This window comes from Hipposideros armiger, unplaced genomic scaffold (assembly GCF_001890085.2).
Source record: "Hipposideros armiger isolate ML-2016 unplaced genomic scaffold, ASM189008v1 scaffold_94, whole genome shotgun sequence".
Classification (NCBI taxonomy): Eukaryota; Metazoa; Chordata; class Mammalia; order Chiroptera; family Hipposideridae; genus Hipposideros; species Hipposideros armiger.
In genome coordinates, this window is record NW_017731444.1 from 1,766,989 (window position 1) to 1,780,064 (window position 13,076).

Consider the following 13,076-nt stretch of genomic DNA (forward strand, 5'->3'; position numbering starts at 1 on the left):
TCTTTATTTCGACTTGAGAACCATCACACTGAGAAGACATTCCTAAGAGGCACAGACTTAGAGTTTACTCTGACAGCCCTGGTTGAAGGAGGTGCCCAGAGGTTGGGTGGTCACTGTGGTTCAATGTGGAAAACTCTCTCTAATTCAGGGACCGAGTCACACAGTCACTGAAGCCTCTGGGCAGAGTTGGGTCATCTCAGAATATCTGTCCCTCACCCAGGGAATAGAATCCCCATGTGAGTTACTTCAGTGTTGCCCCGTTGAGGCAACCAAGTGCTCATTTAGGGTTTTCTGCCACAGGAGTGGGATCCTGAATCCTGGAATGTCAGCATATGAAGGACTGTTAGACCATCCAGCCCAACCCCCCCATGTATGGATGCCTGAGGCCAAAAGGTGACAGAGGACTTGCCCACAGCCACATGACCAGTGATTGAGGGGATTGTTCCAGAACCCCATCTGATTCCAGGGCAGTTCCTTCCTGCCCCAAAGAGAGACGCTGTTTCCATTGAAGAACCTAGTGCATAGTAAGCACTGAATTAAAGCTCATTACAGCAAACCGTTCAACAGGAAGCCAGCACTTCTCCTTTTCATGTATTTCCCAAAGCTTCAGAATACCCCTCGAATTCATACCCTCAAGGTGATTGGGGACCTGTCCCAAACTTCAGCCCCATCACCCCAAATCAAGCATTTATATCAGCACCTACAACTGCCCACTGTTTCAACAGCTGCACACACTCCAGCATATGAAAATAGCATCATCCATTTACAGTCTTCTGTTGATGAATATAAGTTGTTCCCAACCTTGAACTATGAAACAGTGCTGCAGTGGATAACCGTGTCCTTGTGACACTCTACTTATGAGGGAGAGGCCCACTGGAAGTGGCATTGCTAAGTCAGAGGGGACTTCTATAATTTGTGTAGATATTCCCAAATTTCCCTCCTAGACATAGCAATCGAGTCTCCGCACCACCCCTGGACATAGGCAGGGAAGGCGACTTTGTCCTGAATTTGCAGATATTACAAGAGTTCCCAAGGTGCATCCCTTGCCTAGGCCATCACAGCTAGCAAGTGGCACCACTGCCACTCATATGTGCTGCCTCCTGGTAAAGTTATTGTTCCTCTACCCCAAGCCGCCTGCCCAGATGATGCCCTGGGTGAGAAAGCAGGGATGCGGGAGGGGGCTAAGGGGCAGCAGCGTGCCAGATGCTGTGTCTTCCTCGTAGCTTTTACTGCTTATAACCAGTGCTGGGAGGGAGGGCCATCTGTTGCCCCTTTGACAGGTAAGGACACAGAGGCTCAGAGAGGAGACCTGACCTGAACAGGTAGGGGAACCAAAATTTGAACCCCAAGAAGCATAACTCACTACCCTGCTCCCTGCAATATCCTACTATGGAGAAAGCTCCAGCCCTCTTTTTTTTTAATCTTGTATTGTTCTGTTCTTCACCAATAAGAGAAAAAAATCTGTATGGGAGGCAGGGCAACGTTATGTCCTAGATCAGACAGATATACAAATGTCTCATGATGTGCTGAACCTGTTCTTAAAAGATATGACTCAGCATACTTAAAAGTATTCAGTCTTGTCACATGCGGCAACATGGATGCTCTAGAGGGTATTGTGCTAAGCGAAATTAGTCAGACAGAGAAAAACAAATACCATATGATTTCACTTATATGTGGAATCTAAAGAACAAAATAAATGAACAAACAAAACAGAAATAGACTCACAGATACAGAGAACACACTGATGGTTGCCAGAGGAGTGGGAGATTGGGGAGCGGATGATAAAAGTGAAGGGGAATAAGAGGTACAAACTTCTGCTTATAAAATAATAAGCCACAGATATGTAGTGCACAGCATAGGAAATACAGTCAGCAATATCTAGATGATAAATGGTTACTAGACTTACCGTGGTGATCACATCATAGTGTATATAAATGTCTAATCACTATGTTGTATACCCAAAACTATAATATAATATTGTATCCCAACTAAAAAAAAATTTTGAATCATTCACGAGATTCACCACCACCCCCGCTTTGTTGTGGTGTTTTTCCTTCACTGAGCAGCCTACAGGAGCAGCCTGGGGACAGTAGCCTGGATAGAGCAGAGAAAGGCCACTGTAACCCCAGCAACACTGTGCTCCCCCTTTCCTGTGTCTACAGTCGGAGGATGAGGAAGGAGGGGCATTTCCTAGAGGATGCTGGGGACCCCGTGTGAGCAAGAGTTCATATTTGTAGACCCAGATGTCAGGAACCCACATCTACCGATTATAGCAACAGGGTTCTCAGGCCTAGATACTCAACGATGACTCCTCCCTATAATTGCTTGAAGGCAAAAACCTGAGAGGGAGAAGAGCATGGTGATCAGTTTGGGGTTCCTGCAGGTGGGGCACTTGCTCTGTAGATGGGCATGAATCTTGGGGGCCACAGGAAATATCCCTGGGACACAGTGAAGCATGAGGGGACTGTCCGTTCACTTGTTTCAGCCACACTTTTCTCATCTGTAAAATGGTGATAATCATGGACGCCTTTAAAGAGAGTGAAAAGGATTTGAGGCTCTCTGTGTGAACCACGCAGCACAGAGTAGACACACCCCCAAATCAGGTGCTATTTCAAGGTTGTGACCCACTTCCCCTTGCTGAGCCTTAGTTTCCTCACCTTCAGAAAGTGTCTGCGTCTCTTCTAATTTAATAACAGTTAAGAAATTACCCACCTTTGGCTTTCTCAGCACTCAGTGATCTTTGTTTTCAACTCAAAACTGACCCAACAGAAGAACCCAGATTCAGAAAAACACCCCTTTCTCCACTTCCTTCAAATTCAGAAATTGGCACAGATTAGCCCCTACTGGAATATGTGAGGAAAAATGAAAACTATGGAATGAATCAATAAATTCCTAAGAGAAGAGAGCTGGATATAAATAAAGTCTGGGTTCAGATAGACCTGTGTTCTTTTATTTTGGGGAAGCATCTTCTGTTTTACTCAAAGAAAAATGCTTCCATTGCCTGATTGAACCCTCACTGCAGCCCCGGGAAGGAGAAATACCTGCTGTCCCATTTCACAGAAGGAGCTGGAATGTTCCCCCGTCACTCCTCTGGTCAGCTGGTCAGCCTGGTTCCCGCCGTCATGGCGGCCCTGCTCACCATCGCTTCCCCTGCATTTACTTCTGTAAACGCTTTCTCTGAAGTTGGGAAGGTTTCTAGGGGAGGCCACTTAGGAACAGTTAATACGAAGAGGAGGATCCATCAGTAATTTTGTTTCTGTGTCCAGTTTGGTGTGAAATCACCCGGCAGAGAAAAGAAGGTAGACTTTGAACTCAGGCCTGGAATTGCATGTTGGCCCTGCCCCTTACTTACAGGTTACCTTTGGGGACCTGTGTGTCCTTCTCTGTAAGATGAGGATGATGACACCACCCTCCCAGCACTATTAGAAAGATTAAAAAACAATATGTGAGAAGGTTCTTAACAGTGTTGCACGCTTATCCTTAGTGGTGATAATCACAATCGTATTTATTGTTCATTTTGCTCCTTTTGCAGCCAAACCGTCTCCCCCTGTGGTATCAGGCCCCAGGGGGAGGGCCCTACCTGGGCAGACAGTGAGCTTCACCTGTGAGTCCCATGGCTTCTCCCCCCGAAACATCGTCCTGAAATGGTTCAAAGATGGGAATCGGCTCCCAGCCTTCCTGACCACCATGAACCCAGAGGGAGACAGAGCTTCCTACAGCGTCTCCAGCACAGCCATGGTGGTGCTGGCCCCGGGGGACGTTCGCTCTCAGGTGGTCTGTGAGGTGGTCCATGTCACCCTAAAGGGAGTCCCTCCTCTTCGTGGGACGGCCAACTTGTCTGATACCATCCGAGGTAGATCCCCTCCCACCCTGGCCAAGCCCACAACTGGGTCCCTCCCTCCAGGACTGCTTTTCCCCCTGCTCTGCTCCAGGCCTGGAATTTCCTGGAATCAAATTCCTGACAGTCCTTCCCATTACATTACCAGGTACCTAGGTGTCCCCATCACTTTTTATGAGATCAACACCTACCACTGTACTTGATGGTCATCTACATTATCAATAGCAAATTTAATTACTATAAGCCAAGCCCCTATGTGCTTGGTGATTTCATTCATTTCGCCACAGTTAGTACATTCCAACTGCATGCCAGGCCCTGTGTTTGTTGATTTGCCTCATTTGACCCTAATAGGAGCTTCCAGTCCTTGAGCACCTACTGTGTGCAAGGCACTGTGCTTAGATATTTTATTCACATGCAAGGAGCACCCTTAGTGTTTGAGCGCCTGCTGTATGCCTGGCAGTGTCCTGGGTGACCCCCTTGCTGTGGTGGGGGGAGCTCAGTGATGGAGCCCTCCCCTGTGATCTGTCTGTTCCATGAGGTCAGAGCTTCTACCTGTGCTGTTTCAGTTCCGCCCACTGTGGAGGTTACTCAACACCCTGTGGCAGGGAACTGGGTGAACGTCACCTGCCAGGTGAAGAAGTTCTACCCCCAGCGCCTACAGCTGACCTGGTTGGAGAATGGGAACTTGTCCGAAACAGAAACGGCCTCGACCCTCACAGAGAACAAGGATGGAAACTTTAACCGGATGAGCTGGCTCCTCGTGAATTTACCAGCCCACAGGGAGGAGGTGGTGCTCACCTGCCAGGTGGAGCACGATGGGCAGCCGGCGGCCACCAAAAGCCTCACCCTGGAGGCCTCTGTCCACCCGAAGGAGCAGGGGTCAGACATAAATACAGGTGAGGCCACCAGTCCAACGGACTTGGCTTTTATACATTTCATTTGTTTTTAATGTTCAAAGTAGCCATTGATAACTTATTATGTAACAATCTAGAAGTCTATAGATAGAATATTTAAATGAGCTCCCCCTCCCAAATCCCATACTCCAAGAGTCACCAGCAATAGGAGCTAGTACATATTCTTTTAGATCTTTTGACATCAGTACACATTGAAAAAAAGCGAGAAAAGAGGAGGTAGGTTATATGTTCACATCGTCTCACCTATGGCTTTCTTCACCTGTTACTGCGTTCATCATTCCATGTCCATGTCAGCCCACCCGCTCCTCATTGCTCTTTCTACCTGCTACCTGGTCTCTATTCCATCCTAGACTTTTCCATCTGGTCCAGGCACCCAGGTGACCATGAGTGGCCACAGCATAGACCTCCTTGGTCCCCTGATTTATGATAATGGATCAACAATAATCAGAATCACTTTCTGCATGCTGACTAAATGCAAATTTCAGTTCATCTGTGATCTCCTTTCCTGCTTCAACTACCCTGTGAGTTTGGAGTTTTACAGAAGAGACTCAGGGAGCAATGGGGGAAGACTGGCGGGGGAGAGGGGAGTTGTAAAGACTTCGGGTCCTCACACCAGGTGATTGGGCTAAACTAATCAAGGTGAATCTGAGTCTCTGAGGATACAGACCACCAACCTGTACATCAAATATGTACTAATTAGGAACACACTCCCCCTCAGCTGGCCACTGTCCCAAGGACCTATAGAGACGCCCTTTCTGTGAAGAAAATATGTTATATTTCCCTCATGTAACATCAGGAGGTCATTGGGCCAGGATTCCAAGAGTTTTTACTACAGAAAACCTTTCAAAAGCTCACATGTCCTATGGTGTTGTCCTACCTGCTGGGTCAGTGGAGGCCACCTAGTGTCCATGTCGCTGCCTGCTGGAAGAGTAAACATAAGAATGAGAGGACAGATTGCCCCTGAAATAAGAGCTATACAGAAGCTGCATAAATGAGTCCACCCACTTAGTCATGTATGCACATCCAGTTGTAAATGCAGTCCGTAACTGTGTGGGCATATGATCAATGACATTAATTTTTCTACAAAACTAATACCATTACATACTTTATAAAATTGACAATAATTCTCTAATGTCATCTAAAATGGACTATATGTCAAATTTTCCCAAATTACTTTTATAGCTGTTTTTTGTGCACCAAAATTGGTTTTGATTCATCTGTAATAGCTTGGTAGAATTTTCCTGTGAAATCACCTAGGCCTCAAGAACCCTTTTCCAGATTTGAAAAAGATTTTGAATAGTTTAGGGCTATTCACATTACTCATTTCCTATTGGGTGAATTGTGGTAGGTGGTGATTTTTTAGGAACTTGGTCCACCTTCTCTATGTTGTCAAATGTCTACCTGTAAAGTTGTTTATAACATTCCCTTATTATCCTTTTGTTGTCTGCAGGGTCAGTTCTGATATCCCGTTTCATTCTTTTTTTTTTTTTTTTAAGATTTTTATTGGGGAATTGGGGGAAGGCTAACAGACAAGTTGCTGTCCTTTTGTTCTTCAGTCTAGTTGTAGAGGACGTTGCTTCACTGGCCCAAGTTGGCACCATCATTGCGCTGTTCCCGGGCAAGGCAGATCAGTCGGTAGCTGCTGGCTGCTCACGCTAGCTGCTGGCTACATAGGGTAGCCCATGGCAACCCAATGCAGCAGGGGTTGCAGCCTACGCCTTCACCAGCAACTCATGGCAGCCCAGCTCCAGGTTGAGCTGTTGTTCAGCATCTTAGCTGTAGAGGGCAGTGTCACTGGCCCTCATATGTGGAATCCAAACCAGGGCCCTCTGGCGTCCCAAGCCAGCTCTTAACCAACGCACCACTCAGCCGGCCCTCCCGTTTCATTCCTGATTTGGAAGTTGGCATTTCTCCTTTTTTCTCACCAGTCTTTGTAAAATTTTTTCAATTTTATTGATCTTTTCAATGAACCCAACTTGTTTTAGTGATTTTCTCTATTGCGCCTTCATTTTTAATTTTATTGTTTTTTCTTCTTTTTACTTTGAATGTCTTTCCTTCTTCTTCTTTGGGGTTGATTTTGCTCCTTCTTTTCTTGTTTCTTGAGGTGGGAACTTACGTTATTGACTTTTAAATTTTTCTTTTTTCCAATGCCACACATGGGTCACCTTCTGTGCCTGGGGAATTAGGAGAGTGGGACCTACAATGGCTGGACTATGTGTTCTTCGTCCAGTCCTCAGCCCCCTATTCAGTCTGCCTTCCTCTTCTACCTTTCAGAGTCCTATGCTTGTACCTGGTGTCATTTCTAGGGGTCAGAGTTGTACTGAACTAGAGAGCAGGACAGATGAGACTCCACCATGTTGTTTGAGTTTGCTTTTTAGTCTCCGCCTCCTGCTGGGGCTCAGACCAGGCTGCTACTTCCTGGTACTTTCAGTGTGCCTGACCCAGCATTTTGCTAAGTATTAGGGCAGAAAATGGTTTGGGGTTGTCTGGTTGATAAGCTGGAGCAAAGTGCAAGAGGCCTATGTGACCCTGTGCACTGGGATGTCTTATACTACCTCAGTGTCTGAGGGCTCAGGCCACTGCAGTCCTGGGCCAATGGGCCTGGTGTGAGGGTACACACCTTTTTGTTCATGATTATGGTACTGACGTGGTTTACAATATTTCTATCCTAATGGACCTTTCTCTGTCAGTATAGGATAACCCAGGCATGTTAATGGAGTTTGGGGTTGGTTGGATCCTTTTGATAGTGAGAGAAATGTTCTGAGTCCTTTAATGTTTTCAGTTCTCTTTTGCTTTTCAGGACTCCAAATGTCCCTGCCGCCCCACCTCTTGTTCCTTTGTCTCCTCATCACTCAATTGTCAAACAATACTTCTCTCTTTGTTTCTTTTGCCTTTTCCCCCCAGGAAGTTATGCACGATAAATCATGCCTGTCCCTTTAATCTCAGCTGTCCTTTTAAAATGTCCCTGCCACTTTGTATTATTAGGTCTTTGGAAAGTCATGACGCATGTTTGTAACAGATGGCACTAGTTCATTTTTGGAAGTACTAGAGTCATTCACATCTATGTTATTGCTATGTCATTTGACAGCTGACAGTTCTAGCTTCATTCTAAAAAAAAAAAATTGAGTGATTTGGTTGAGTTTTGGAGATTTTACAACAAGTTGAAGATGGAAGACCAAACTGCATTTTTGCCATATTTTACTGTTTTACTTCCATAAAGGGAAGAACACACGTCAAGCTTTTGAAAAGTTGCATAAAGTTTATGGTGACAATGCTTTATGAGAACGTCAGTGCCAACGATGGCTCATGAAATTTCGTGCTGGTGATTTTGATCTCAACAATGCTCCTCGGTCAGAGAGGCCCACCGAGGTTGATGATGACAAAATAAAGGCATTGATCGAGTCAAACCCATGTTACATGACATGAGAGATTGCAGAAACATTGAACATACATCATTCAAGCGTTCACGACCACCTGAAGAAGCTGGGATATGTAAGCAAGCTCCATATTTGGGTTCCGCATGAACTCAAAGAAGTTTATTTGAGTTTATCTGCAATATGCTCATTAAACGTGAGGAAAACGATACTTTTTTGAAGCAACTGATAACTGATGATGAGAAGTGGATTGTTTATAACAATGTGGTGTGCAAACGGTTTTGGTCCCGACGTGATGATTCGCTTCAAATGACATCGAAAGCAGACCTTCATCAGAGGAAGGTTATGCTCTCAGTGTGGTGGGATTTTAAATGTGTCATGTTTTTTGAGCTCCTACCAAGGAACCAAACAATCAATTCGAATGTGTACTGTCAGAAATTGGACAGTTTGAATGAATCCATCATCCACAAACATCCAGAGCTTGTTAATTGTAAAGGAGTTGTGTTCCATTGCAACAACATCAAGACCACACACAAGTTTGATCACCCATCAAAAATTACTGGAGCTTGGATGGGATGTGTTGCCACACCCACCATCCTTGCCTGAACTTGTGCCATCAGAATTCCACTTGTTTCACTCTCTTTAAAACTCCTTGCGTGGTATAACATTCAATTCAGGCTGTAAATCAGCACCTTGTTCAGTTTTTCGCAAATAAAGGCAGGTCCTTCTATGAACAAGGAATTATGAAGCTCACTGAAAGATGGCAAAAGATTATTGAACAAAACTGGCAATATATCATTGATTGATCTTTGTTCCTTATATAAATAAATGACCTTTGAAAAACATAGACACAATACGTCATGACTTTTCCGAAGACCCAATAGTTTCTTATTGCTGCTGTAACAAATTACCACATGTTTAGTGGCTTAAAACAACACAAGTTTATTACCTTATAGTTCTAGAGGCCAGAAGTCTACAATGGCTTGATAAGACTAGGTTCCTTCTGGAGCCTCTAGGGAAGAAGCCACTTCCATGCCTTTTCCAGTTCTAGAAACACCCACGCTCCTCAGCTAAGGGCCCCACATCACTCTGAACTCTGCTTCCGTCATCACATATTCTTCTCTGAATCTTCTGCCTCCCCCTTTAACTTATAAAGACCTTCATGATTACATTGGCTCTACTCAGATAATCCAAGATAATGTCCCCATGTCACGATCCTTAACTTAATCACTACTGCTAGACTCTTGCCATATAAGACAACATAATAACAGATTCTAGAGATACTGTGCTGACCCTTTTACATCAGCCGTACTTTGAAACCTCTTCCTGTGATCTGAGCTCTGATCTACAGAACACTTTTCCAATATTTTCATATTTAAGGTAGATTTAATGCCGGTGATGTGATTTCTAAATAATTCTCAGACTCCTTTGTTAGCTTCCCTCACGTGTTCCTCCAACACTCTTTCTTGTGGTTGAGTGAAGGTAGGCTGGCAGCCTTGTGACAGGTTGTGCGCTAGGATTTGGTGATTTTTCCCTTTTGTCTCACAGTTGTTTTTCGGTTTTGGCATTTTTTCTTCCAGTAATACTGAGAGCCAGTTTTGTGTGGAATTTTATTTCTTTTTTTTTGGTTTGTTTTTTTAGTTTGGAGAGGATAATTTTGAAGATAAGTAGCTATGCTGCTGCCATTGTCCTCAGCAGTACAGAAGGGGACTGAAGATTTTGGGGTGCTTTGATCCATAGGTCCCTATCCCCCATCTCTGGGTCCCATACTTCTCCATACAGGCCCTACTCTGGCAGATCAAGCCCAGTGAAGTAAAGAATCCAACCTTCTTTGTAGTTCTGCTCTTCTTATATAGGTGTCTTAGCCCAATCCTCAGCTTATTCTGTCTTGTGTCTCCAGGGGATAAGAATCTGCAATGCTGTCAAGAAGTTCTCCGGCTCACACTTACCCTTTAACTTGTGATTAATCATTTGTAGCTTTTCTTTGTCTTTCACCAAAAGATGGATGCCCCAGTGACAGCCATCCAATCCTACAGTCCTTTTGACCATTTCCCAACTCATTTTCAAATGCCTGGTGCCAAGTTATTCCTTTCCTCTGGTTACACTATCCCAGTTCACCACCAGCAAAAAATTTAACAATTGCACCAATAAGGGCAAGCTGAAGACGGCAGGTTTCGTGAGGTCAGGCCAAGCTGAGGGCTCCCTCAGCTCCTGAGAACATGGGGTCATCCATGCCCACTCCGGTGCAAAGCACGGCAGCCTTGAAATTCTCCCACTGTGAAACCTCTCCTCATTCTACTCAAATGACATGTTGACATTTTTCTAATAACTCTGAGAGATTGAACTTGTCTTGGTCTAAAAGGCACGGTCTCAGGGTCATCATCCTACAGGACAACAGTGATGGGTTTCCCTAGGTTTGAATCCCACTAGTCTTGAGATTCTCCTTAAACTTTCTGAGCCTGTTTCTTCATCGTGGTGATAATACTAACTGCCCAGAGGAGTGTGAGGACCAAGTCAGTAAACCAGGAACCACACTTATGCATCACTGAGTACACATTCCCTCCACCCCTTCCCGCAAAGAGGACAATGCTGGCAGCCTAAAAAGGGGTGAGTGAGGATGAGGAACCTCTTTTTACCCTGGTTACTGCCTCGAGCCTGAGCCCAGGGCAGGATGCAGGTACAAAACCTTCTGAGTGTTGATGGGCCCAGGTAACCTCAGATGGAGTAAATGGTGGCCTCTTGGAAGGGTCTTCTATGTGATCCCCTTTAATGGCTTCTCCTGTCCCTTGTTTCCAGGCCCAGCAATGTCTACTCAATTCCTCATCGCTTTCCTCCTAGGATCAAAGGTGCTGCTGGCAGCTGGTGTCTCCGCCTTCTATGTCCACAGGAAGCTGAGGGCCTGACTGTAAGTTGCTGGGCAGGGAGGGCAGGCCAAGGGCTGGCCCAGAGGGGCCAGGTCAGGAGGAGGGGCCAGCTCACAGGTCACACAGGGCCAGGACCCACAGGGAGTTAAGAGAAGGTGACACACCTCTCTCAATACTCTCAGGAGTCTCGGGAATCCCTCTAAGAGGTTCCCAACCCTGAGGAAGTGTGTGGGATCTTGCAGCAGGTGGGCTGCATCAATGGTTTTAAAGGGTATCCGCAGCATCCTAGGGCTTTTGTGGAGGAAGTGGGCAGAGGGGGCTGAATGAGGGGCAGCTGAGTGGATGGTTCCCTTGGAGACCATATCTAGATTATTTGATCGCTGGGGCTCCTTGGGATAAAAAGAATCTGCATTTTAAGATAATGTCTTGAAGTCCTGGATGAGCTGCTCTGAGGTCTAGTCAAGCTCTGACCCTCTGGTGTGACAGAGTAAAAAGGATGGGGAAGGGGATCAGGACCTGGGGAGGAAGGCTGAGGTGACAAAGTCCTACCTCACAGGCTGCCTGTCCTCTCACGACAGGTGTCCCAGGAGGAGGACAGCTGAGGACATAAGACGTGCAGAGAACGCTTCTTGAATGATGAGCAGATATTTAACTGTTGACTCATTTCCCACAGCTCCTCCCTTCCTTCCCTACCTGCTACATGCCCCCCTCAGTCTCTGCTGCCCCTTCTCTTCCCAAAGGGCCCAGCCTAAGAGAAAGAGCCACCAGAAGCTTCCACAGACTCTGTTTTAAATGCCTCGCCTCCCTGGAGACTTGCCTGCCCACGAGCTCCTGCTGCTCCACTCACAGTCCTTGGTGCCCCAGAGCTGGGTCTTCATACATGGTCCTGAGCAGGGGCCAGGAGAACTAGCTCTAGGAACTGACTCACGACATCTCCCTAGAATGTGAAAAATCAGTCAAATCTACACATATCAAGATACCTCTATCACCTATAGACTGCCACAACCTACACATTTATGTCTATGCCCTGAAAGACTTATTCCGGTTCCAGATTCCTGCCTACCCCTGACTCCCCAGCCTCACTGAGGTTCTCTATTGCCTCTTAAGTACAAATAACTCCCATCCTGGTTTTAATTAAAAAAAATTATTTCCCTCTTTCTTAAATGCCCTACTTCTCAAACCCAGAAAGAAGTTTTCCCTCCTCCCTCTATAATGGGAACACCAGTTCTTCTATCATTTTGCATCCTCCCAACCCTGTTGCTCTTGGTACACATGCTGTCAGTGCAGAAGCCTTGGAGTCATCCTTGATTTCTCTCTCTTTTATATCCCAAATTTAATTCTGCCATCAAAATGCCTATGTCCAGGGTGAAATGGTAAATGTTTAACAATCAAGTCTCCCAAAGGAAAAAAAAAAACGCCTGATTTTGTAGTGCTTATCAGTTTCTGTGGTGTAAGTACTCCCAATGTGGCCAATTTCAAGGTACCAACCGTTTAACAGCAAGCTTGCAAAATCCTGCGATATGAAAACTGGCTCCCCTGAGCCAGCGCAAGCCTTCTCCCGCACACCACTGAGTTATAGCCACAATCTGCACACTTCCCACCCCCACTACTACTCCCTGGTCCCAGCCACCATCATCTCTTCTTGGACCATTCCTATAATCTCTAACTGCCTTTCCTGTTTCAGCCACAGTGATTTTTTGGAGATGAAAGTCAAACAGTATACTGCTCTACTGCTTTCCCTAACATATCTGCTTGCCTTACTCTCTCCTTTTTCTCAAGTCTCTGCTCAAATGTCACTTTATTAAAGGCACCTTCTGGCAGCCACCTTATAGAAAATATAAATTCTTCTCTCTCACGCTGGCATTCCAATTTCTCTTAACCTGATCCATTTGTTTCCTTAGCACTTATTACGATTTGGCATCTTACATATAGGCAGCCCTCACTTTGCATGGTAGTGCAGGACTGTAAAAACGACTGCAAACTAAAACCACAGAAAGTGACCTCAATAACCAATGGGGAAAATAATGGTTGTTCTGTGACTTTTGAAATTTTTTTAAAAAACATTAGAAATTTTCTTTCTTTTTTT

The 13,076-nt window shown here is 45.4% G+C and overlaps 1 protein-coding gene across 1 annotated transcript in view; it reads left to right on the plus strand.

Moving 5' to 3' along the window:
• Positions 1 to 11,029, plus strand: part of LOC109384370 (signal-regulatory protein beta-1-like) — a gene marked incomplete at its 5' end in the record, with an annotated part of 11,972 nt that extends 943 nt beyond the window's left edge. The window contains 3 exons of the mRNA XM_019645680.1: positions 3,533 to 3,853; positions 4,405 to 4,734; positions 10,923 to 11,029. Coding sequence (XP_019501225.1) covers positions 3,533 to 3,853; positions 4,405 to 4,734; positions 10,923 to 11,029 — 758 coding nt within the window. The remainder of the gene's footprint in view (positions 1 to 3,532; positions 3,854 to 4,404; positions 4,735 to 10,922) is intronic.
• Positions 11,030 to 13,076: the final 2,047 nt, after the last annotated feature.